Source organism: Sus scrofa, chromosome 6 (genome assembly GCF_000003025.6).
Source record: "Sus scrofa isolate TJ Tabasco breed Duroc chromosome 6, Sscrofa11.1, whole genome shotgun sequence".
Classification (NCBI taxonomy): Eukaryota; Metazoa; Chordata; class Mammalia; order Artiodactyla; family Suidae; genus Sus; species Sus scrofa.
The window spans coordinates 29,366,388-29,392,910 of record NC_010448.4 but is presented as its reverse complement, the minus strand read 5'-3'; the positions used below and the strand labels follow the sequence as shown (position 1 = coordinate 29,392,910).

The window sequence follows — 26,523 nt, the reverse complement described above, 5'->3', positions numbered from 1 at the left end:
ATTTGAGAAATTCTACCTCTAGGTGTATTACCCAAAAGAATTCAAGGTAGGGTCTTGAAAAGATATTTTTACACCCATGTTTGCAGCAGCATTATTCACAATAGCCCGAAAGCAGAAACCACCCAAATGTCCACTGACAGATGAATGAACAAAACGTGATATATACACACAAAGGGATACTGCTAAGTGAAATAAGCCAAACATAAAAAGGACAAATCCTGTTATGATGTATACCTGTACTACAGAAGTCAAATTCAGAGACAGAAAACAGAATGTAGTTGCCAAGGGCTGGAAGAGAGGGGAAAATGGGAAGTTACTGTTTAATGAGTATAGAGTTTCAGTTTGGGAAGATGAAAAAGTTCTGGAGATGTATGGCGGTGATGGTTGCATAACAATGTCAATGCATTTAATGCCACTGAACTGTACACTAAAAAACGGTTAGTGCTAAATTTTATGTATATATTTTTTACCATAATAAAATTACATTTGAGGAGTTCCCATTGTGGCACAGCTGAAACGAATCTGATTAGGAACCATGAGATTGTGGGTTCCTGGTCCTCCAAGCTCATCAACCAGCAGCACGATCCACCTAGACGCACAGCCGCACAACGAGGAGAATCCCTGACTTTTGTGCCTCAGCTTTCCCACGGCCAGCTGAGCCCCACACGCTTTCTAACCCTTCTCACGAAATCTGTGCACTCCTCTCCAGCTCCACTTCTACAAACAGTCCACACCCCTTTAGCGCACATCTGAACTCCTGCAGCTGTTACTAACTTGCCCCCTTCATCTTTTCAAACTGCAGACCTGACCCTGAACCCCAACTTTAAAACCTTCAATGGCCCTCACGTCCCTGCAGGATCGCTCCTGCCTGCTTCTCCTGCCTCAGCAAACACCACACCCCCTCTGACATCTGAGTTCCAGCCTCAAGCTCTCTTTAACTCCTTCAATACAGCACATGCCCTCCTGCTACGAAAATATTCCCCGTCTCACTCTTCCACCCGATCCCTTCTTTTGCTGACTCAACTCCTATTCATCAGCCAGAGTCACTTTCTCCAGGTGTGGGTCCAATTCCTTTGTTACAAGCTCTGAAGGACCATGTTCCTTTTCTCTAGAGCACTCATCTCAATTTATCCACATACTCTCATAAACGTGCCTGGCTAATTCATGTCTGTCTCTTTCATTAGGCTGAAAGCTTCGTGAAAGCAAAGACTGTATCTGTCATTTTGATTTTATTCCCTGGTTCGGGTTACCCAGCACCTAGCACATTAGAATAATAAATTTACTGAATTACTGATACTTCAGTTCTAAAGCCCTTCTAATATTAAAAAGGAGAATAAAATTTATTTGAGCATATTAAATAAGGAAAGGAAGATTAAAGCTGTAAAGATTTTAACTTTCTCATCGTGTGAAATTGACCACAGATGCAAAAGGCCAGAAGGGTTCATCAACACCCAAAATCTCCAATCTATACAGAGAATGACTGGGGTTAAAGAGACACAGTTCCTGTGAGAGCTCTAAAAATGCATGAGGTAAGACACTGAGGACTACAACTCAGAGACAACGGGACTCCCCGCACCACATACAGATCTAGTCCAGTCGTGAAGGTTTCCAGAAGATCTCACTTCGTAACAACCTCTGATAACAGTCATAGTTCTGGACTGTTCAATACTAGTTTCTGGTCTGGTCCCCATCTCAGCACATTTCCCTGATATGTGTTTTTAATGCTGCTTTGGGGCATGTGTAAAATGCAAAACTATATATTCTCATCCCAATTAGCGAATAAGCTATTTGAAAGCAAGGATTCCCCAACCCCTTTAAGTCTTACAGGCGTATCGCCTATGTATCTCAGAGCTTAAATGGAGAAGGACATGAAGACAGCTGACGCGCCTGGAAATTAAGATGGTGAGCTGTGAGTGCGGTACAGTCCTGCTATGTAGGGAAGAGACTGAGGAATAAGGAAGACACCCCCAAGCTCTCCATTCCACTCAGTGCCAGCACCATGGCCAGTCTGAGGGCATGTCCCCACCTCCTTGACTAAGGCTGGTCTTAAGCCCGGGTGCAAAAAGCACCCATGTGCCCTGGACAGAACACCAGTCCCATGTGGCCCTATATGAAGCTCCTACTTGTGGAAAAGATGTCCACAAGGCAGTTTCCTTGCAGCCTGCATTGAGTCCCAGCAAATGGCACAGTCATCGTTATTGACAGCCAGCTCCTCTGGAGTTGCAACTGCAAACCTGTAAAAAAAAAAAGAAAAAAAAAAAAACATGCCTGGCAGGGATATTTGTCAATTACACACACAAATACCGAGCACCACTTCATAGACTTGACCTTTCCAACAACACAGAGGAACCATGTTCAGTAAAAAATCTCCACCCAACATTACACCTCCGTTCTCTTCAGAGCCCAAAGAGCAAGTAAGAAACCTTATACAGAAACTGACTTGGTCTTAACAATGGCTCCTATTAGCGATGATTTAAGCAAATATTTCTGAAGTGAGTCAGAAAGAGAACGACAAATACCATATGGTATCACTTATATCTGGAATCTAATACATGGCACAAATGAACCTTTCCATGGCAAAGAAAAATCATGGACTTAGAGAACAGATTTCTGGTTGCCAAGGGGGAGGGGGTGGGAGTGGGGTGGTTGGGGAGCTTGGGGTTAATAGATGCAAACTATTGCCTTTGGAATGGATTAGCAATGAGATCCTGCTGTGTAGCGCTGGGAACTATGTCTGGTCACTTCTGATGGAGCATGATAATGTGTGAAAATAGAATGTGTACATGTATGTGTAACTGGGTCACCATGCTGTACAGTAGAAAATGTATTGGAGAAATAACTATTAAAAAAATAATAATAACAAAACAAATAAAACAGAGATAAAAGAAAAAAAAACAAACAAACATTTCTGGGTAATCAGAGGAGTTAAGATCCCCTCAGAAAACAAACTGTTCCCTGGACACAAATAGGATATCTGTTAATCTCACACCTTCAGGCTTGGTTTAACCTCAGGACAGCAAGTGAGTGGCCTCCTACAACGAGGTTAAGAGTGTGAGAGAGAGTGTGTGTGTGTCCATGTGTAAGGAACAAAAAGGGCAGAAGCCCAAGGTAAGTTTCATTTTATAATAACGATGATAAAAATAATGACCTAATAAAAGAACCTAATATTAACCGAGTATGTCCTATGTACCCAGTACCAATCTAAGTACCTTATGTTTATTATCTCATTGAATCCTCCCAACAGTTTCAGGAAGTAGGTTCTACTATCATCCCTAGACTTAAGCAACTGAGGCACAGAGAGGTAAGTTAATTGCCCCAAATCACACAGCAACTAAGCGGGGATTCACAGCTAGACAGTCTCACTCCAGAGCCTATACTCTTCACCCTTATCAACAGTTTACGAGAGGTTCTCAAATAACCTGGGATTTGTGATGAAAGATCAATAATGGGTCCATGTGGGCACATGAACTTGTGCTTACTTACCTGGCTTCCATGTTCCCAACTACTCGCAAGTAGTTCTTATGCCGGCGGATTCGACGCTGTACTTCATGAAATAGGTAACGCAGCTGCATAAAGATGACCAAGCTGGCCATAGATAACCAGATGTTGCCAAATAACTTAATAAGAGAGAAAGAGAAAAAAACACACAATAAAAATAAATGTGAACTTGCTGGAGCTGAGGGTAAGGTATGCAACGGAAGTTCTCAATTGTTGATCAAAGTGAACTGGAGCAATCTTTCAGGAAGCAAATGCACATATTCATCTCACGACCCTAAATGATGTACATGCTCTCTGGCCTAGTCATTCCATCACCAGCAATCTTTCCCGAGGAACTAATCAGAAATTGTAAAAGCTTTATGCAAAATGATCTCCATCCAGGCAAGTATTAAAAAAGAAAATCAAGAAATGGACAACGTGCCCAGTAGATGATTAGTTATATTGTAAACTCACATAACGTAATATGATATAGTCATTAATTATATTTATTATAAAATATAATTACATCCCTCATTACATTTTCCATATAACACCTTGAAGATCAATTACATGCGAAAATAATATTTAAGTAAACAAGAGGATAAAAGTACTTAAAAAACCTACTATTGTTACAGCAGAAATTATCACAACCTTGTAAATCAGCCATACTTCAATAAAACTTTAAAAAAGCTATTATGCGACCCCAAAAAATTATGTAAAGATGTGAAGTAGCAACCTGAATACAATGTAAACACTTCATTATGAGGGTTGGTTAATGAAACCATTGTACCTCTATGTCATGGAATTTTTATCTTAAAGGTGTCAAAATGATTTAGAAGGATTGTTGCTAGCATAGAAAGATGTACTTAATACATTAGCTACAAAAAATTAAACTATATGCCCACTACGTGACCTTAATTTATAAATGTATGAATTTGAATATTTTAAGAAGCAGTAAATAAAAACATCAACAGTTATCTTTGACATCTGTTTGGGGGGGCCTTCTTTTTAAAAGCATGTTTTCAAAATTACTTTTTTTTTTTTTTTTTGTCTTTTTGCTACTTCTTGGGCCACTCCAGTGGCATATGGAGGTTCCCAGGCTAGGGGTCGAATCGGAGCTATAGCCACTGGCGTACGCCAGAGCCACAGCACCACAGCAACGCGGGATCCGAGCCGCATCTGCGACCTACATCACACCCCACGGCAATGCCGGATGGTTAACCCACTGAGCAAGGGCAGGGACCGAACCCGCAACCTCATGGTTCCTAGTCGGATTTGTTAACCACTGCGCCACGACGGGAACTCCTCAAAGTTACTTTTAAAAAGGAGACTTAGAAACGTGCTGTGTTTAACCCAATAATTTTTAAATGCTACTTTGATAGGCTTGCGATTTAAAGGAAGTGCCCACCAAATATGTTGATTCTCACATTCTCAGATCACTCAAGTACTAACAAATGAAGCAGGTTTTCGGCATGGTGATTTCTTACACATCAAGGTAAAATGTAAACAATGAAGTACGAGGAATTAAGTATAAAGATTTTGGTTTAATTATAAAGATGGCAAATTTATGAATCCAGGAAGGATTGTTTTTATAATCTTTAGGTGGGTCACCCATAAATGCTTCACTTGTTAATGTACCAAACTGGGCTCCTAATTATAAAAAAACTTAGCTATTAGAGCTCCTTCTGGAAAACTTACCAACATATGAATATGGTGCATGAGGTCCAGGGATAAGAGAGTGAGCTCCATGACAAAATCTGTGTAATAGACATATGTTCCCTTTCCTTCCCATGTCCCTTCGTGGTTGAGGTCCCAAAGGTGAATTACATATCTGCGGTGAAGAGAGAAGAATGTTCATGACTTACTGTTACAACTGAATTTGGTTTAAACATGATATAGTATAGTCACATTATATATCTTACACATGTTATATTTAAAATCAACTGTATGAGTAAACCTCAGTCACCTCTTTCTCGAATATCTACTCACCGTAAAATCACATGAGCAGTCCTCACTGTCACAAGAAGAGACTATTAAAAAAAAAGAGTTTTTTTTTTTAGTAAAATTTAAGATTGCTCAGACCAAACTTATTTTTACAAAATGATGAAAGACAAACATTTCTCAGTTCAATGAAAAAGCAGGCTGTTCACTGTCTGGGGTTGTGGGAACTGGAGAAAGGCAGTCAAAAGGTACATACCTCCAATCCTAGGATAAACTAGTAGTGGGGACGGAATGTACAACATTATGACTCAGGTAGCAGTGCTTTATGGCAGATCTTAAAGTTGTCAAGAGAGGAGATCCTAAAAACTTTCATCACAGGAAAAACTTTTTTTTGGTATCAATATGAAATCATACTTATTGTGGTAATCATTTCACAATGAATGTCAGTCAAGTCATTATGCTGGACACCTTAAATTTACACAATGCTTCATGTCAATTATATCTCATTAAAACTGAAAGGGGGGGGGGAAGTAAGGTGTTCAAGTTACCAATCATTTTATTTTATGTGCTTCTAGTTTCCAGGGAATATTTTCATAACCTAGAAATTCAACTTTTATTGAGCATTTTCTTATTAACAAGCGACAACCAATTACACCTGTCCATCTTCTGGGGGTGCCTTCCACAATTCTGAAGTTCAATCTAGTAGTTTTGACAATCCATTCTGTTTGATACAGCATTAAGTCACCATAACCGATTATCCTAAGAGGGTGTCTAAATACTTGGTCAGGCTATACCCAAAGTACAGTTTAGGTACTACTATCCTGGATATGAACACCTCCTCTCTCATAATGCTTTCTGTACCCCCTTCACTCGCGCAGAGCAAAAGAGAATGAAGGAAATCAGTCCCAAAATAAGCCTCTCACGGTATTTTATACTATAAAGTTGACAGTAAGAAAATTTTCCTCCTAATCTAGCAGAATAAAATTGTTACATTCTTTATATTTAAGATCAGGGAACTTCCAAAATAAATGGAAAATATTTTACATAGAAGAGAACCACTATGAATAAAAAAATATGATTTAGTTCAAAATGTCAAATGATAAATCATCTTAAAAAATTAATGAACTAAAATAAAAATATGTACTATGGGAGTTCCTGTCGTGGCGCAGTGGTTAACGAATCCGACTAGGAACCATGAGGTTGCGGGTTCGATCCCTGCCCTTGCTCAGTGGGTTAAGGATCTGGCGTTGCTGTGAGCTGTGGTGTGGGTCGCAGAGGCAGCTCGGATCCCGCGTTGCTGTGGCTCTGGCGTAGGCCGGTGGCTATAGCCCAGATTCGACCCCTAGCCTGGGAACCTCCATATGCCGAGGGAGCAGCTCAAGAAAAGGCAAAAAGACCAAAAAAAAAAAAAAAGTACTATGACCCAATAGACCTTATTTAAATGTCTTTACTTTTAGGTATACCTTTTTCAACGTTTGGCCTAATAGCAATGAAAAAGTTAGAAAAACAAAAAAGGAAAACATAGTATCATTCAAATGATTTATAATAAAATATATCTAAAACAAGCTAATTAACAAGTCAAATAAAATTTTAAATATATTCTTTCAAGAAGCAATACACTTATATGCTTTTCATATAAGTATTCAAATAAGATTGCAAATGTTTTCATTAAATACTTAAATGTTCTTTACTAATTTTACTTATGCTACTATAGTGAATGCTATTAAGCAAAATAAATTTTAACCCTATTCTAATATATTCCCAATTAGTAGTTCAAACCTAGCATTTTGATATGAGCTACCTACTGATATTGATATTAGATAGCTGTTACTTCATTTTTTTATTAATAGCAATTATGGGCAAGATAAATGTATTCTGTCTTTGGCCTGTAGAAAAAAGCAAATATTGTCACTGAATATAAAGGACATACAAAAAAATATGATTTCTATTAAACAGAAATCATTTTCAGAAAGGTTTTAAAAATTTTAAAACAATACATGAATATCTCAGATTATTCTTTCAAAATAATATAGTTTACATTATATTAGTCTGTAAAATCTTAATTTATGACCTAAAAAAAATCAGTTATAGAGTATTTCCTTGTTAACCATCACCAATCATTGCTTATAATATCTTAAGGAGAAAATCCTTCCCATCTGGAAGTCACAGGACTTGGATTGTGCCACTTTCGCCACTTTGGAACGTTAAGCAATTCACTTCACCCTCCATGCCTGTTTCCCCATATTCATAAACAGGAATAATAAAATAAGGCTATATAGGAAAGGTATTTACAACAATCCTCAGGAGTTCCCTGGTGCCTCAGCAGGCTAAGAATCTGGTGTTGTCACTGCTGTGGCTCGTTTGTTCCCCGGCCTGGGAACTTCCTCATGCCACAGGGGGTGTAGCCAAAAAAACAGCAGAAAAAGAAAAGCATTAGAACAATCCCCAGCATAGAGCAGGCACTATATAAATGTTGGCAAAAATAAGTACACTTGACCTTTGGGCAATACAGGCATTAATCCATATATAATTTATAGTCAGTCTTCCATATCCAATTTCTTTGCATTCGTGGATTCATCTGACCAGGGACTGAGTAGCACTGTAGTATTTACTACTGAAAAATATCCACATATAAGTAGACCTGCACAGTTCAAGCCCACACTGTTCAAGAGTCAAGTGTACTTTTTGTTAGGTTGTACAAGGACTACATGAAATAACATACATAAAAGCACACTGAGTATCAATACCCAATCAAAACGAAGGAACTAAAAAAAAAAATGCTTTTTAAAATGAAAGACCAGGAGTTCCCATCATGGCTCGGTGGTTAACGAATCCAACTGGGAACCATGAGGTTTCTGGTTTGATTCCTGGCCTCGCTCAGTGGGTTAAGGATCTGGCGTTGCCGTGAGCTGTGGTGTAGGTCGCAGACGTGGCATGGACCCCAAGTTGCTATGGCTGTGGCATAGGCTGGCAGCTGCAGCTCCAATTAGACCCCTAGCTTGGGAACCTCCATATGCCATGGGTGCAGCCCTAGAAAAGACAAAAAAATAAAAATAAAATAAAATAATAAAATAAAAGACCAGATATCCATCATGGGTTAAAATAATCCTCTAGCTCCCTTTAAAATATACAGGAACATAATCAGAAAAGCCTGTGTATGCAACTTACCTCTGCAGCCATGAAAGCCAATGTGTGCATCCCGTGGGTGTAGCCTGTGACACAACAGACAACTGCTAACCCACAGCAGGAAAGCAGCATAGCGATCAGCAGAGACAGAACTCGACCATGGCTGCTCATCGGTGTGGTAGGAGAAAAGGAAAGCTGAAAGTACAAAACAGGAGAAGGAAGCTCATTCCTCTGGATGGGAGTGTTAAATCCGACTGGGAAACTCAAGGTTAATCTTGGTGTCTTTGCTTGGAGGTCCACGTTTAGCTGCATGGCCAAATGCAAGGATAGAAAACATCCCTCTATCAGATGGTCAAAATTCTCCAACTAACCCAAATACGAATATAAGCTGATATTTTGAGGTCTGTATCATTTAATTTACAAAACAATACACATTATATTTTCATCTTAAATTCTCAAGTATCTTCCTCCCAGAGGGATTATAAGCCTCTAAAAGAAATCTACCAGAAGTAGGTAATTCTCCCTGCCAGCATCAACAGGACTCAGAACAGCACCATGTTCTGTTGCGTTCTCAATCTTGCTCTTAAATCACTTGGGAGGACTTTCCTTGCCTGTTCACAGGTAAGACAACTAAAATGTAATCTAGGCGTGGTTTTACTACTATCATAATACTATGTTAATAGTATGCAAGGAGAGGGAACAGCATGGAAAAGAAGGCCAGGAGCTGTGACTCCTGAGCAGGAAGGTGTAGATACCACACCAGTTAGGGAGGTTAGAAACTCCAGTTCATGACCCAGGATGGGGGATGAAACAGCTTTATGCCTTTTGAGACTGAGGTTAACTCACACAGAGGTACAAGGACCACCTAGTCCAGGAAGACTGGGTAAGAAAAGGGGCAAACAGGGTAGCGGAGTGGGTTTAACTGAGCTCCTGGAGGACTGCAGGTGCCCATTTACCCAGGAACCAGGAGCTTAATTCGGAAGCACTAACTAATCTTATGAAGATTCACCTGCATAACTCTGATCTGAAGCTGAGGCAGATCTTGTACCAGGTGGAAAAGGGACCTTCTTCTTGAGGGACCAAGGAAGCCATGGGGGCTAATGCAGTCCTTGCCCAGGGCTGGAAATAACATTAATTGGAGTTCCCATCGTGGTTCAGTGGTTAATGAATCTGACTAGCATCCATGAGGAGGAGGGATGGTTCGATCCCTGGCCTCGCTCAGTGGGTTAAAAATCTGGCATTGCCGTGAGCTGTGGTGTATGTATGTTGCAGATGTGGCTCGGATCCCACGTGGCTGTGGCTGTGGCGTAGCCTGGGAACCTCCATGTGCCAAGAGTGCGGCCCTGATAAAAGACAAAAAAAGAAAAGAAATAATGTTAACTAGTCAGAAAGAAAAACTCCAAGAATCAGACTAATAAGGGGGGAAGTGGAAGGAGATCAGAACAGAAAACATTTGGAAGAGAGCAGTTTTTCAGTTTACATATTAAGGTTTCCCTGTGCTGTGATCAAAACAGTGTGTGTAGGTGAACTGCCCCAGGTGGGCGGCGATGTAAGACTTCCGGGGAGGAATGACACCTCCCTAGGGGCCACTGATCCCGCACTCCTTGGCTGCTGCCTAAAGTTGCCTAAGAACAGGGAGTAGGTACCTCGTCCAGGAGCCTTGCCCTGGAGAACTACCCTGCACATCCATGTCACGACTCACTCATTTTACACAATACAAACCTGGCAAATGGGTGACTAAGCAGGCAAAGAGCTTGGCTATAAAACTCACATATTCAAACCGGTCCTTGCAGAGCTGAACCATCAGATGCAGAAATACCAGTCCAGCAAACCAGAGGCACCACATGACCACTTCTTCCACTGTCTGGACATTCAGCACACCAAAAATGAAAATGAACTTGTAGAAAATAAAATTCCAAAACTTGTCTTTGAGGTGCTAAAAAGAAAAATATTTATAAAGGTGAGTACCATTACACCTAACTCATTTAAGAGATGAACATAACAAAAACTGGCTTTTAAGGAGAAAATATTCTATACTCATCTTTCTAACAACTGTCCACAAGAAAATAGAAAGCAAAGAATAAAATGAGCCCTCTGAAGAATAAAGGTAAAAAACCTAGAGAGTAATATATAGACTTTGGGTTGAATTCCTCAGTCAGTTATGAAACTTTAGCCGCTAAAAAGGGAGTGATAGGGGAGTTCTCATAGTGGTTCAGGAGAAATGAATCTGACTGGCATCCATGAGGACGCAGGCTCAATCCCTGGCCTTGCTCAGTGGGTTAAGGATCCAGCATTGCCGGGAGCTGTAGCGGAGGTCGCAGATGCGGCTCATATCCCACATTGCTGTGGCTGTGGTGTAGGCCAACAGCGACAGCTTGGATTAGATCCTTAACCTGAGAACCTCCATATGCTGCAGGTACAGCCCTAAAAAGACAAAAAAAGCGTGGGGGAGGGTAGTGATAGGGAATTCCTGTTGTAGCTCAGCAGGTTACTAACCCAACTAGTATCCAAGAGGAGAAGGGTTCATTCCCTGGCCTCGCTTAGTAGGTTAGGATCCCAAGCTGCAGCTCTGATTCATCCCCTAGCCTGGGAACTTCCATATGCCATGTGCGGCCCTAAAAAAAGGGGGGGAGGAATGATATGAATTTCCACTGTGGCACAACGGGATCAGTGGCATCTCTTCAGCCTCAAGAAGCAGGTTCGATCCCCAGCCTGACACAGTGGGTTAAAGGATCCAGCACTGTCGCAACAGCTGCAGTATAAGTCACAACTGCACTTCAGATATGATCCCTGGCCCAGGAACTCCACATGACACAGGGTGGCCAAAAAGGAATAAAAAAGGTGGGTGGGAGTGATGTTAATTTAATACCTTACGTATTATTAATATATATACTTCCAACACAAAATAAAAAAGAATGGTGAGAGTTACAAGTATCACTTTTAATACTTCTGCTCTCAGGATTCTTAAACAAAAGATTAGATACTCTTTTTTTTTTTTTTTAACATCCTTCAAGATTCAAAAATAACATATGCTCATTTGCCAGCCATTATCAATAACATATGAAAAAGTACAAATAAAACAAAAATGATGCCTTAACATTTTAACGCATTTTTCTTCCTAAATGTACAACATTGATTTTTGCACAATTTTATTTCACTTATATTGTGAGAACTTTACTGAAGAGACCACTTTAGTATTTACAGGGGGACAGTGAAACGTTTTTAATTTTTCACCATTTGGAAAATGTTGTAATGAATCTCTCTGTGGGAGTTTCTATTTTTCTCAGCATTACAGAATCAAAGGTTACAAATGTTGTGATTTCTAATACGTAACACCCACCTTATTTCCAAAGAAGCTATATAATTGTACACTATCACATATCTACTTCACTGTACAATGAGAATGTCCAGGTTTTGGGGTTTTTCCTATTTTGTTTGTTTGTTTGTTTACTTGTTTTTTTGGCCATGACTGCGACATGTGGAAGTTCCAAGGCCTGGGATCCAACCTGCACCACAGCAGTGACAATGCTGGATCCTTAACCCACTGAGCCTGCCAGTTTTAAAAATCTTTACTATCTTGGGAGAAAAAAAGGGCAATGAGGGGCATCAAGCCAATAGATATTAAAATATTAGGAGTTCCCGTCGTGGCGCAGTGGTTAATGAATCCGACTAGGAACCATGAGGTTGCGGGTTCGGTTCCTGCCCTTGCTCAGTGGGTTAACGATCCGGCATTGCCGTGAGCTGTGGTGTAGGTTGCAGATGCGGCTCGGATCCCGCGTTGCTGTGGCTCTGGTGTAGGCTAGTGGCTGCAGCTCCGATTCGACCCCTAGCCTGGGAACCTCCATATGCCGCGGGAGCGGCCCAAAGAAATAGCAAAAAGTCAAAAAAAAAAAAATATTACTATAATCAAGCTATCTGTGGGAGTGCAGAGGATAAGGATGAAAACATGGCTCCTAAGTATACTTTATTTTGTAATGGTCATACCCTTGGCATATGGAAGTTCCCAGACCAGGGGCTGAATCCGAACCACAGTTGTGGGAACACCAGATCCTTTAATGAACTGTGCCAAGCTGGGGACCACTGTCTCTGCAGCAATGAGAGCTGCTGCAGACAGATCTTAACCCACTGTACTACAATGGGAACTCCAGGTATACTTTCATATATACTTTTGAACCATGTAAATGTTTCGCAAATTCGAAAACTTAAAACAGAAAGAAAAGCAAAATTGAATAAAAACAGAAATAAAAGAACCTAAATGCAGAATAAAAACAGAAATAATTGAGCCTACATGTGGAACAAACTGATAACATGACTACTTAAAGAATTATTTTGAGAACTTTAAAACACTGTACTCTGACTATACATCCTTTGTTCAGAGAATAGAACAAACCAGGAATCCTTGGTGAATGTCTGTTTCCAGATCTCAGGCAAGAAAACTTGAGGTAAACCTAGAACATTTTGTACCCTGATTCTGAACCTTCGCTCCACCATCTATTTGCTGTGTGGCTTTGGACAAGTCACTTAACATCCCTGTTCCCTGTGCTTTGGTTTCCCCATCTACAAGATGGGTCTTTTTTTTTTTCTTTTTTTTTTTTTTGAGCTACAGCTGCCAGCCTACACCACAGCAATGCAAGATCTGAGCCACATTTTCAACCTATGCCACAAATCGCTTGATCTTTAACCCACTGAGTGAGGCCAGGGATCAAAAACACACCCTCATGGATATTAGTCAGGTTCATAACCCATTAAGTCACAATGGGAACTCCCAAGTTGGGTCTTGTAACAATATCATGTACCTTATATAACCACTGGGAGAACTAAGTTAACATACATACAATGGTTAGACAAGTGCCATAGTGGGCACTAAGCACATTAAAAAAAAAAAAAAAAATCCTTGTTCTAAACCACCCCTTAACAGTTTAATAATTGTTCCATTTTAGATACTCAATGTCTTTGCCCCTAGTATCACTGTATTTCTTGAACTTTAAGCAAACCCGTGTCAATTCTGTAGAGTTCTAACTCAAAACAGTGCTTAATAAATGCTACTGGGTGACACTGGTCAAAAATTATCATCACGGAACAACATGAAAGACCTGATATATACTGAAAAAACTGAAAGTAGAGTTGAATAACAAATGTACCCATTACGATTACCTCCAGGTATTTTTAAAAACCTCTGTAATACTCCATGATTATATTTTCTGTAAATTTAGAACTGAAATATAACATTTTAGGAAAAAGAAAGTAGTATATAAGGCCAAGTGGGGCCAGATCAATCCACCAGCAATTAGATGTCTTGCCAGGCTTGACCCACAAGTCAAAAGTTTTCCTTGAAAACAAAAGAAGCACAAAAAACCCGTAACTTACCAAAAACAAAAAACAAAAAACCACCCTCTATTTTCTACTGATCTCATCCATACGACCTCAGGAATTGATATTTTGGAGAAAGTGCTCCATACTCATTAATGAAAAATTTCTGGGAAGACAGCTCTGCTCATAACAGCATCCAAGGGTGCAACCACATAGTAACTGCATTTCAACTCTAAACTGATTTGATTAAAACTCTCAGCTTATATTTTCAAGAGATCTGAGATAGGCAAGGGGTGAAGCCACTGTTGTACTTTTAATGTAATAGGTTCCTGTGTCTTATCACTGGGATAAGATAAATAAAGTACAATACAGTTCTGTTCGTATGTTATTGTTTTAAAGGCTGAATCAGAATTCTTACTTTGAAACACCATTCCACACTCTATCCACTAAAATCCTCAGGGAAATGCCAATCTGCACAGTATGCTTGTGGCATAATTCTTTAATGAAAGCATGTCTTGGAGTTCCCGTCGTGGCGCAGTGGTTAACGAATCCAACTAGGAACCATGAGGTTGCAGGTTTGATCCCTGGCCTTGCTCAGTGGGTTAAGGATCCGGCGTTGCCGTGAGCTGTGGTGTAGGTTGCAGACGCGGCTCGGATCCCGAGTGGCTGTGGCTCTGGCGTAGGCAGGCGGCTATACTCCAATTGGACCCCTAGTCTGGGGACCTCCATATGCCACAGGAGCGGCCCAAGAAATGGCAAAAAGACAAAAAAAAAAAAAAAAAGCAAGCAAACATGTCTTCCTCACATATACATTCTGAGAATGTTTAAATGTCAGACTATCTCATCTCAACACTGCTTGTAGAATGATGAATCTTAATACACTTTTCCAAAGGGATAAACTAAAATCTCTCAGTAAACTCCTTTGGAAATGAACCCACGTTCTAAAGAATGCCATATATGATTATTCAAACTAAAACAAATCAGAGCGTCTTTTAAAATTACCTCATAAAATCACAGGGAAATGGCTACAAAGAACAATATTGGGACAACTTAGCTTCACTGAATACACACTGTAGATTACATAAAGTATTTTATCAATGCTGAATTTCCTGATTTTTATCATTGTGCTATGGTTATGTAAGAAAATGTCCTTGCTCTTAGAAAATACATCCTGAACTATTTGAGGGTAAATGAGCATGATGGTCACAGTTTACTCTCAAATGGATCAGAAAAAAACATGTATATGTAAGTAAAAGGTGAATGTTAAAGCAAATGGAGAAAAGTGTTAACAACTCTGAATCTGAATAAAGTCTATACAAGAGTTCCTCACAGTACCTGCGCAAGTTTTCTTTAAGTGTGAAATTATACCAAACTTTAAAAAACAAAATCTGTTTGCAAGAGGAAGTTCCCTTGTGGCATAGAAGGTTAAGGATCTGGCATTGCTACAACTGTGGTGCAGTTTCAATCCCTGGCCTGGGAACTTCCATATGCCACCGGTATAGCCCAAAACAAACAAACAAAACTCGTACAAATAAAAATCTGTTTGCAAGAATTCATCGTTGCTGTCTGGACTTACCTGTCTTTCACTCACTCGAAGAGGGCCAAACACAATACACTGGATTAGCTTAGCCACCAACATCAAAACGCAGCAAGCAGTATTTACCAGAACCTGCACACAAACCAAAGAAAGGAAGTTTATTTCCTCCTGTTGAAAAATAAAAGAAACTCTAAAAAAAGTTTATGTTAGGAATTCAGCCACTGTTTCTTTCTTTCTTTTTTTTTTTTTTTTGTCTTTTTGGGGCCGCACTCATGGCATATGGAGGTTCCCAGGCTAGGGGTCAAATCGGAGCTGTAGCCACTGGCCTACGACGTCACGGGCACAGCAACGCCAGATCCGAGCCGCATCTGCCACCTACACCACAGCTCACGGCAACACCAGATCCTTAACCCACTGATCGAGGCCAGGGATTGAACCTGCATCCTCATGGATATTAGTTGGATTTGTTTCCACTGCGCCACGATGGGAACTCCTCAGCCACTGTTTCTAATGACTGAGCCATTCCAGTTTTCTACCAGTACAAGATAAATATATGAAAGGACACTTTTATTGGTGGTAAGATAAGGATGAGGAGTGAGGAAGCGAGGTACCAGCCTACCAGTTAATTCAGAGCTTTGTCCAAACATGTACCCTCCAGCAGGCCAGCTTCCCTTCAGTCCAACTGAATTGTGTGTAAACTTTGTACTGTATGTATAAAACTGTATGCACCTTAAAAAAAAAAAAACCATAGGTAGCACCTAGGTACATCATTTCCTATAGTAAGATTTTGATAGTCTAGAAGAAAATTATTCTGGAAAATGAAGTTATCATGAACAGTAAATGTCCGGCACCTAAACATCCTGCCCGGCCTTGCCCTTTCAAAAAAAAAAGAAAAAAAAAAAAAAAAAAAAAGAGATGTGGAGAGGAGGATGGATGGTCACAAAAAAAACCATTAAGAACTGACAACCAAAAAATATATTTTTTTTTCAAATGTACTGCAATGGGACAAAAGATATCTACAGTTGGTATTGAACCATAAACGTCATAAAGAAAAGGTTCTCAGGTATTAGAGGGGAGTGGACTCAAGAAAGCAGTGAGGAGGAGGAAGAAAACTGACAGGAGGGACTGAGAACTGAAAGGCAACCATGAGACGCCAATGCAAAAGCAGGGCCTTCTTCACAAGGCAATGGGAAACTTTCTTTTTCTTAGTAATTAAGAAATGCATCTCAGGAGTTCCTGTATGGAGCAGCAAATTTTGATCCAGCATTGTCACTACAGCGGCTGGGATTGCTGCTGTGGCACAGGTTCGATCCCTGGCCAGGGTACTTCCATAGGCCAGGCGACCAAAAAAAAAAAAAAAATCTCCTTGCAGCTAAACAACAAATCCAGTGCTTACAAAATGAAAACATGGGCTGCCCCTGACTCAAAAGATGAGTGTGGCACATCACATTACTGATGCTCAAGTGATTTTTAAAGTACCCCGACCCAAAAAAGCCAAAAGGATCTTGATGAAGATGGTAAAGAGGCCTTTTATTAAAAGCAAATAAAAATGAACAACAACATAAAGGCGGCTTCAATTTTTTTATTCACTAAGTTTACAGGAAGGAGGCTGTATTCCTCTTCCCAGGTCATTCTTCCTTCTACTTTTAAAAGAAGCAAATGATATTTTTAAAACAAGTAAATAAAGGAAGATGATGGAAGAGAGTAATAGAAGAAGCAAACTCCCTAAGATCTCTTCAGGTTCCCCTCAGTACTTCACACCATCCAGCCCTTTGGCAGCCCTGATGTATTACAGGTAATGAATGGCAGCCCTGATTCATTACAAAAGATTAAATTATGTTTAGTTATATCCATCTTGTTAGTGGAACAAGGAAGTAATAATAATTATTATTAGTAGTAGTAGTCTTTTCAGGGTCGAACCCACAGCATATGGAGGTTCTCAGGCTAGGCGCTGAATCAGAGCTACAGCCGCTGACCTATACCTCAGCCACAGCCATGCAAGATCCGAGCCGTGTCTGTGGCCTACACCACAGCTCACGGCAACACGGGATCCTTAACCCACTGATCGAGGCCAGGATCAAACCCAAGTCCTCATGGATACTAGTTGGGTTTTTAACCACTGAGCCACTGACGAGAACTCCTGTGATATATTTTTAAAAGAAATGAAACAACAGTAAATAGTTCTACTGGAGTTCCCATTGTGGCTCAGCAGTAACAAACCAGATTAGCATCCATGAGGATGCAGGTTCGATATCTGGCCCCACTCAGCAGGTTAAGGATCCTGCATTGCCCCCAGCTCGGATCTGGTGTTGCTGTGGCATAGACGGACAGCTGCAGCAACAATTCGATCCCTAGCCTGAGACCCTCCATATGCTGCAGGTGCTGCCCTATTTAAAAAAAAAAAAAAAATTCAAAAAAAAATTAGTTCTGCTGAAAAACAAAACTCTTCTGGTGATTAAATCCTTCAAATAACCAGGAAAAAACCCAAGTTAATTACCTAAAACATCCTACTTCCCTAACTATAACTACCTGTGGGACAGCCCTATTCAAAACATTTCGATAAACAGTACAGAAAACTAAATTTTAAAGATGAAACAGATGTTTAAAAGGCTCATTTTCATTGTACTCTAAACCAGTCCACAGGAACCCCACTCATGTTAAGAAAAAAAGTTATAAAACAAAACCACAATCCCAATCCCTCATTCCACTTCTCTCGGCTGAACAGGATTTTTAAAATCAGCCAAACATCCCCAGACTAATTACAACACAGTTTTGTTTTGTTTTTTTCTTTTTATGGCCACACCTGCAGCGTATGGAAGTTCCTGGGCTAGGGGCTGAATCAGAACTGCAGCTGCCAATCTATACCACAGCCACAGCCATGCCAGATCCAAGCCTCCTCTGCAACCTATGCCACAACTCACAGCAACACTGGATCCTTAACCCACTGAGTGAGGCCAGGGATCAAACCCTTATCCTCACAGATACTAGTAGAGTTCTTAACCTGCTGAGACACAATGGGAACGCCACAACACAATTTTTTTTAAATGTTCCCTGTTTGGAATTCCCTTCGTGGCTCAGTGGCTAATGAGCCCGAGTAGGAGACCTAAGGATGAGGGTTCGATCCCTGGTGTCACTCAGTGGGTTAAGGATCCGGCGTTGCTGTGAGCTGTGGTGTAGGTCGCAGACGCAGCTCAGATCTGAAGTGGCTGTGGCATAGGCTGGTGGCTACAGCTCCAACTGGACCTCTAGCCTGGGAACCTCCATATGCCACAGGTGTGGGCCTAAAATAGGAAAAAAAAAAAAAAAAAAAAAGATTCCCTGTTTGTATAGATAGGCATATGAAATAAGTCAATTCAACGCATTTAGTATCAATTTGTTCAAGGCATGTGGGAGGTTAAGAGAAATGAGTGCGATCTGCACCCTACACTCAAAGAGCTTTTAGAATCTATAGGACCCAGAACATGGGAAGCATCTAACAGACCACGCCAGCTGCTGTGAGTACAACAAAAGAGAAATCAAATTTAGGGTCATTTAGTCATTTATCTAAACCGCATTCTCATATATCTTGGATTACAAAAGTATTAATTTCTCAGTTAATTGTTTTAATGTTTTTAAGTTCAAAAATAAGGTAGAGAAGTTCCTGTCGTGGCGCAATGGTTAACAAATCCGACTAGGAACCATGAGGTTGTGGGTTCGATCCCTGGCCTTGCTCAGTGGGCTAAGGATCCTGCGTTGCTGTGGCTCTGGCGTAGGCCGGCAGCTACAGCTCTGATTCAACCCCTAGCCTGGGAACCTCCATATGCTGCAGGAGCGGCCCAAGAAATAGCAGAAAGACCAAAAAAAAAAAAAAAAAAAAAAAAAAGTATAAAAATTTTGTACCTTTGATTTACCAAAAAAAAAAAAAAAAAAGCAAAACCCCTTCATAATCCCATCACCCATAGATAACCACTTTCTTTTTTTCTTTTTTTTGCTTTTTAGGGCCACACTCCAGCACATGCTAGTTCCCAGGCTAGGGGTTGAACTGAAATTACAACTGCCAGCCTACACCACAGCCAAAGTAACGTGGGATCTGAGCTGCATCTGCAGTCTCTACCACAGCTGGATTCCCAATCCACTGAACGAGGCCAGGGATGGAACCCACATCCTCATGGATACTAGTTGGATTGGTTTCCGCTGTGCCACAAGGGGAACTCCCCATTTTCTATTTTAATTTAAATGGAAGATTTAAAAATTAGCACAGCTAAGTTTTTTACTTCTTTGCACGAAAAAGTAAACTGATATTACAGCGGGGTTTTATGTAAAAAGAACCTTTTGTGAACTTTTTATGAAAGGGAAAGCTCAGGATTGGAAGCAACCGAAAATCATTTTAGGATCATGAATAAAGTGTATTTAAAAACACCTCAATAATTATTGATAACTATTCTATTTGAGTCTGTCTTAATTTTACATATTTTACGTAAGTCTAAAACTGTCTTAATTTACATATACTGTAGTTCCAATAAAGATATGGTAAATTCTCAATTTTAAAACCCACAAAGGCTTGAAAAACTGCAAATACTGAAAGAAACATAATTGTGGCATCCTTCTTTCTTTTTCTCTTTAGGGTCTCACCCACGGCATTGGGAAGTTCCCAGGCTACTGAGAGCTGCGGCTACCAGCTTAAGCCACAGCCGTAGCAACACAGGATCTGAGCTATGTCTGCGACCTACACCAGAGCTCATGGCAACGCCGGATGCCCAACCCACTGAGCGAGGCCGGGGAACAAATGTGCACCCTCATGGATACTAGTCAGAATCGCTTCTGTTGAGCCACAGCGGGAACTCCATGGCATTCCTCATTTAGAAGCAAGTCCCAAATCAGATCCCACTAAGTCACTAGTGATATTCTTACAGAAATACTTCAACTCATATTTAAATCGACAGAACCTCCTCACCTCCAATAATCAAAAGGAGACTCACTTCCAGCAAGCCGAATCTGAACTTTATCCTTGAAGACCACAGTAAAAGTATAAACCTCATTTTACCTGCTGAACACAGCCAACTAGCATTTCCTTGTGGGCAGAATCCAAACTTAAACGTAAGTAAATCTAAGTATAAGGGGTTCACTAGAGCACTGTTTATAATAGCAGAAAAATGGAAAACAATTAAATGTCCAGCCTAGAGACTAGTTCAATAAACTGTAAAACAGCCATTCAGTGGAATACAATGAAGCCAGAAAAACTAACTCAGCAGTTTGACATTTACTAGTGTTATATAGAACCTTCAAGATAACTTGTTCACTGGGGGAAGAAAAAAAAAAAAGGCAGTGCGAAAACCTTCCGTGCAAAAAAGAATATGTATACACACTACATACATTTGCATAATATGTATAGGATAGGAACTATGTCAGGGACTTGATCAATCTGGGGATGTCTTAGTCTTCTACTTAATGCCAGCACTGACTACGAGAACCTGGTAACGGCCGCTTTAGGGGGCGAGAAGTAGTAGCAGCGAGAGGGAGATTACTTGTCATTGTTTATCACTTATGCACCTTTTGACTTTTATAACATAAGCATGCATGATTGATTTTTCAATTAATTTTTGTAAAGTTTAGAATCTTTTAAACTAACCTGACGAGTTCTGAAGCTCCACACTACATTTCTCATCATAACATGGGAGATGGATGAGTAACAAACCAAAAGTGGGTAGCCTGAGTCACAACTTAGCCTCTGAGAACATGCACTACTTCTACCATAGAAAAATATTTCGCCAAATGCCTTATTTTCTCTTGTCTACATAAGATAAAAACAAGTTTTGCTTGTCCCTGAGCAGCCTTAACAGAACAGGCCACGTAGTAGTGACCCAAGGAACCCTACTTAATCAAGCTTAAAGTAAATCCTGTTACTCAAAGGCCCCGTAAGAAACCTTCTCTCCTGGAATGGTTCTCCTATTCTACTCCAGAAAACAGAAACTAAGCTATGACATAACTTGGCCTGCAAGGAAGAGAAGAGGGCGATAACAAAAGGCTTAGCCTAGCCACAGTTATCACTGTGTGACCCTGGAGGTATTTCTGATCCAATAAAATGCTGGCCACTAATGGGGCATTATTTATGACCTTGTGACAAAATGTGGTTCAACTACCAGGAACTGTTCCTTTTCCAAGGATATGATCAATATGGATATTATTCAGTGTCCTACTTAACACCAGCACTAATTACACCCCCCCCAACACACACACCTTTTATCAGCTGCCTCCCTTTAAAGGATAGCTGGAATGCTACTCTTCTGCAGGCTCCCAGTGATGAGTATACAATGCTAACCACACAAAGATACACCCTCCTCCTCACTACACTGATGACTGTGCTCCTCATTTCACTACATCAGGGAAATAAATGAGACTATGTACACAAAGCACGAGGCACACATCTAGCAAGCAATCAAACAGCAATCTCCTTTCCCCTCACTTTGAAGATTTTTCCTACATTTTTAAGTTGTTTAGCTACCTATTATTTACAAGTTTAGCTTTTCTCTTCAGCTGCCCCAACATCTCTGGAGCTAACATTTTTCTTTAATCTTCTTTGGAATATTCATCTTATAAAGACTCAAATCTAGTTAATTACTTGCAGTTCTCAAATTATATAATTATGTGAAGATGGGCTCTTTAAAGCAGAAGACAAACTTTTTTTCTAGTGGACTACCAGAAAGTAAATATTTGGAGTTTCCATTGTGGCTCAGTGGGTTAAGAAGCCAACTAGTATCCATGAGGGTGTGGGTTCCATCCCTGGCCTCACCCAGTTGACTAAGGACCCAGTGTTGCCATGAACTGTGGTGCAGGTGGCAGATACCGCTCAGATCCCACATTGCTGTGGCTGTGGTATAGGCTGGCAGCTGCAGCTCTGATTCGACCCCTAGCCTGACAACTTCCATGTGACTCTGATGGAAAAAAAAAAAAAAAAGGTAAGTATTTTAGGTTCAGCAGACCACATGCTCTCTGTCACATACTCTTCCTTTCAAAAAAACTTTAAAAAATGTAAAAACATTATTGGCCACTGCAGTTTGCCAATCCCTACTTTCAACGGTTACTTCACTTTAATCCATTTTTGGCTTTTGGTGGCTTTCCCTTGACATTTCTATTTAAACTATTTCATTTGCATATAATCAAATCAAAACCTTAAGACTTGTTTCATATTTCTATTTCTTCATTTTGCCATGGCCTCCTCCCACAATTTTAAAAGCAAGTCCATAAAAAAAAAAAAAGAACATTAAAAAAAACAAGCAAAAGTAATGAAACTAATGAGTAAGAATAAAGATGAAAAGCCAAAAACACCTGAATGATTCAAAACAATGATCCATTCAAAAATGGCTCAAGAGGTACTTTAATGGAGATGACATCTGAGCAATGTAAAATAAGCCTAGAAATGAATAAAAAATTAAACCTCATCTGGAATGAAACTTTTTAGAAAGTTCTAGAAAGACATGAAGAAACAAATGATCATGTCAAATCTGGGTATTTGTTAGTATAAAAACCCTGGGAGCTTCTCTCTAACCTGTTCTCGATGCCCACGCCAGAGGCACCTGGAGAACTCGCCTTGGGGGGAGGAGTCGAAGGTCCCTACATCACCCAGCCTCTTCCCCCTCTACACAATGCCATCCTCCCCCTCTGCTGCTACAGGTGGTTCCCTGAAAAAAAACCCATCATCCCATTATAACAGCTCCTCCTCCTCTTCACTCCACTTAAAGCCTACAGCCCGTGAAATAACATCCACACTCCAACACAGAGCAGGCAAGGTTTACATAATCTGACCTTCGCCCCACACCCCATTCTCTCCCTAATCAGTTTCTCAGCCAGTACGTGCCTAAAATCACCTAAAACATTAATAAAAATGAAGGCGTGACATTAATATCCACATAAATGTAAACTATGCTCTACGAAGGTAAGTTTTAGAGATTCCAATGTGCAAAATTACAGTTAGCAGGCTTTGCCAACTGGCAGATAGATCAGTTTTTGTTTTGCCTTGCTTGGTTTTTAAAAAAATTGAATCTGAGTCTCCTTGGGCAGAGTACGAAAAGGATCCATTCTGACAAAGACTGCACCATACAGTCACTTAATAATGCTATCTGTCCTCAGAGGAAAGCTTTGGAGATTGAGACTTCTAGTGGGCAACTAAAGCAGAAGCCTAAGCAATGGGTGATGAAGAGAACTGACAATGCACACTTGGAGAGTCTGAAGTACCAAGGAAGGCCAGGCTCAAAATGTGAAAACCACAGAGGAAAGATGGAAGAAAAACAGCAAAATCAACTGAGAAAGAAAAAAATCATCAACAGATTGGAAGAAATTACAAACTCCCATGAGGCAAGGTAGGAGGAAAAGGAAAGTTTCTTAAAAGTACTAATTTTCACAGAAAATCAAGAGGCTTTATGTAATGTTTTATGAAAAGGTGTTAACCTTGGAATCTGAACATGAGTTTTATGAAAAGAAACTCCTGGGAGGGGGTGGAAGTCATTAAACAATACTAGTAGTTGTTATATAAATAATCGTTCCTTCTCAGAGGCTTATTTATAGCTTACACTTAAAAAAAAAAATGCAACTGTCAAAGACTACATTATGGGACTCCCACCATGGCCGAGAGGGTTAAGAATCTGACTCCAGCAGCTCTGGTCACTGCAGAGGTGCGGGTTTGATCCCCAGCCAGGTGCAGTGGGTTAAAAGATCCAACATTGCTGCAGCTGCTGCTAATTCAATCTCTGGCCTGGGAACTTCCATATCCCACAGGTGTGGCCATAAAATTAAAAAAAAAGAGACTACATTATAATCTCAACATTTAGCAAAAGCACTCTTCACATCACTTTCAGTTGTTTACCTGCCAAATGAAATGCAAAAAAAAAATTTTTTTTAATCTATATTTAGTAGAAATTAAACAAGAGATGTGGGTTGAGTTCTTTCTTCCATACTGTAAGGTTCAGCTTTACCCAGCTGTGGAGGAATGGAACTTCACCCTTCACTGCCTTCTACTTATCGTTTCATCAGAAGGACCAAGAAACTTAATCCACACCCACAGAGTTCATAAATCCCACTGCTTCCTGATGAAGCACAGTGGGATTAATTATAATAAAGTGAGTTGTATATCATTCTGTATATTTGGAATATTAATCTCAGTCATTTACAGCCGACTCTCAACCCCAAATGGGAATTTACAAGAAGAGACAAGACTCAAGACCTAAGGCAGCACAGCAAATCCAAGCGACAGATTTCAATCCTGGAACTTTTCTGTTCACCGTGGAGTTTTTATGAGGCCCTCAAGGCCAAGGTGGAAGAGGAGTTCTTTAGCCAAAATACTGTTGATCCGCCCGCCTGAAATTATCTGTTCTAGTAAGTGAAACCATTTATGCCCTAAATGCTGCTTATCTTACACTGGCAGAAAAACTAGAAACCTTGTTTTAAGGTGCATCACTAAAAGGAGAAATCCTCAGTTAAAACGAAGAGCTACCTCTCGACTCCAAATGTTTCGCTGCCTTCAGACATCAAAGGAAAGTGTCATGAATCACCAGGTACAAGAAGCAGGAAAGGAAGCACAGCTTGTATTTGCGTGTTTGTTCTACTCAAAAAGGACAATCACACACTAAATAACAAAAAAAAGAAAAAAAAGTTGTGGGAGACGACCTCTCCCCAAACAAGAACGTCCAAACACACCCAGATGCCTACAACTCTCCTATGCTCAACATCTGAATTGTTTCTGCCCTCTCTCAATTTAAAACCCGCTAACAACATTTCTGTGCCTGAGTCGGAAACGCCTTCCAACTTCCTTTCCTCCACAATTTAATAAAACAGCAGGGGTAACAGACTCGGATCCAGCCTCCCAGGTGAACCTGCTTTTGAGGTCTGCTAGTTTCCCTCCCCGCGGCCCCTCAGCAACCCCAACTCTGCCACTACTTCTACTCCCCACCCTCAGCACCTCCCCCTCCCCTACGCCCCCTCCCAGGCCGTCCACGTCCCCTCGCGCCCCGCTCCCCGAGCCTCCCCAACCCGGTTCCCAAATGCCTTCCCCAGCGTTCAAAGTCGACCCTCCCGTGGGGCCGCCCCTACTCAGGACCGTACCGCCACCTCCCAAGCCCCCAGCCCCGCAATCCCACATTCAGTTCGTCGGCGGCGGGCCCCGCCCCCCCGGGCCTAGCACTCTGGGGTCCGGGGGGAGGGGACGCTAGCACCAGCCACGCCCCCCACAGATAATGGGTGACATGGCGGCCCCTGCCCCCCTCCGGCCCGCTCCTCCGCGGCGGGCGGGGCAGCCTCGCTCACCCACACGAAAAGGCTGTCCGAGAGCAGGTACTGGGCCACGTCGCGGGCCCGGGGTCCTCCGACGCTAGGCCGGACGAGCGCGGCTGGGTCTGGCTGCACTGGGGCCGTTACCGGCTCCGCCTCCGCGGGCCCAGCCCCGGGTCCGGCATCGGGCTGGCTGAGAGCGCGGTAGGCGCTGACGATGGTGCCAAGCAGGGCCAGGCCGCTGAGGCCAGTGTAGGTACGGAGACTGGGCCACGGGAAGCGCTCGAGGAACAGCAGCGGCATGGCGGCAGCGGCGGCCTCCAGCCCCCAGGCCTCCCCGCGGTGCGGCCGGGCCCCGGCGGCCTCGCGAACGGTGCCCACGGGCTCTGGCGTCGCTATCGCTGCCGCTGCCGCCGCCGCGCCGGACCGGGCCGGGCCGCTCCTGGCCGCTCGCGCCGCTCCGCCCCGCGCTGCTCCCGCTGCTGCCCCTGCCGGCGCGGAAGAGCCTCGGCTGGCTCGGGGCGGGCCGCCGCCCCCAGCCGGGTGCGGGCGGGACAGTCGCGGGGGCGCGGCCTCACTCCCCCGCCCCCAGCGGGCGCGCCGCCGCCTGGCTGGCGAAGGCCCTGGGCGCGGGCCCTGAGGCCCAGCACCCAGCATTAGCCTCCTCCGACACCGCAGCTCGGCCTCTTTCGCGGACGCACAGGGCACCGGTCCCGGACGAACCCAAGCGTCACTCAGGCCTGACGGCGCCGACAGGAGGTCTAGCCCTGGCCACGTGGCGCAGGTCCGCTGGACGCAGGGACCCTGGCCACTCGCCTCTGGCCACTTGACCCTTAGTTTCTCGACCGCCCCCACCTCTGGGTCTAGCAGCTTCCCAGGTGGCTGAAAGAGAT

General features: G+C 41.9%; 1 protein-coding gene across 1 annotated transcript in view; it reads right to left on the bottom strand.

Moving 5' to 3' along the window:
- AMFR (autocrine motility factor receptor) overlaps nt 1–26,099 on the bottom strand; it is a 50,989-nt gene extending 24,890 nt beyond the window's left edge. The window contains 8 exon segments of the mRNA XM_021097092.1: nt 2,124–2,234; nt 3,484–3,617; nt 5,176–5,308; nt 5,467–5,507; nt 8,587–8,739; nt 10,316–10,480; nt 15,431–15,523; nt 25,667–26,099. Coding sequence (XP_020952751.1) covers nt 2,124–2,234; nt 3,484–3,617; nt 5,176–5,308; nt 5,467–5,507; nt 8,587–8,739; nt 10,316–10,480; nt 15,431–15,523; nt 25,667–25,933 — 1,097 coding nt within the window. The 5' untranslated portion in view covers nt 25,934–26,099.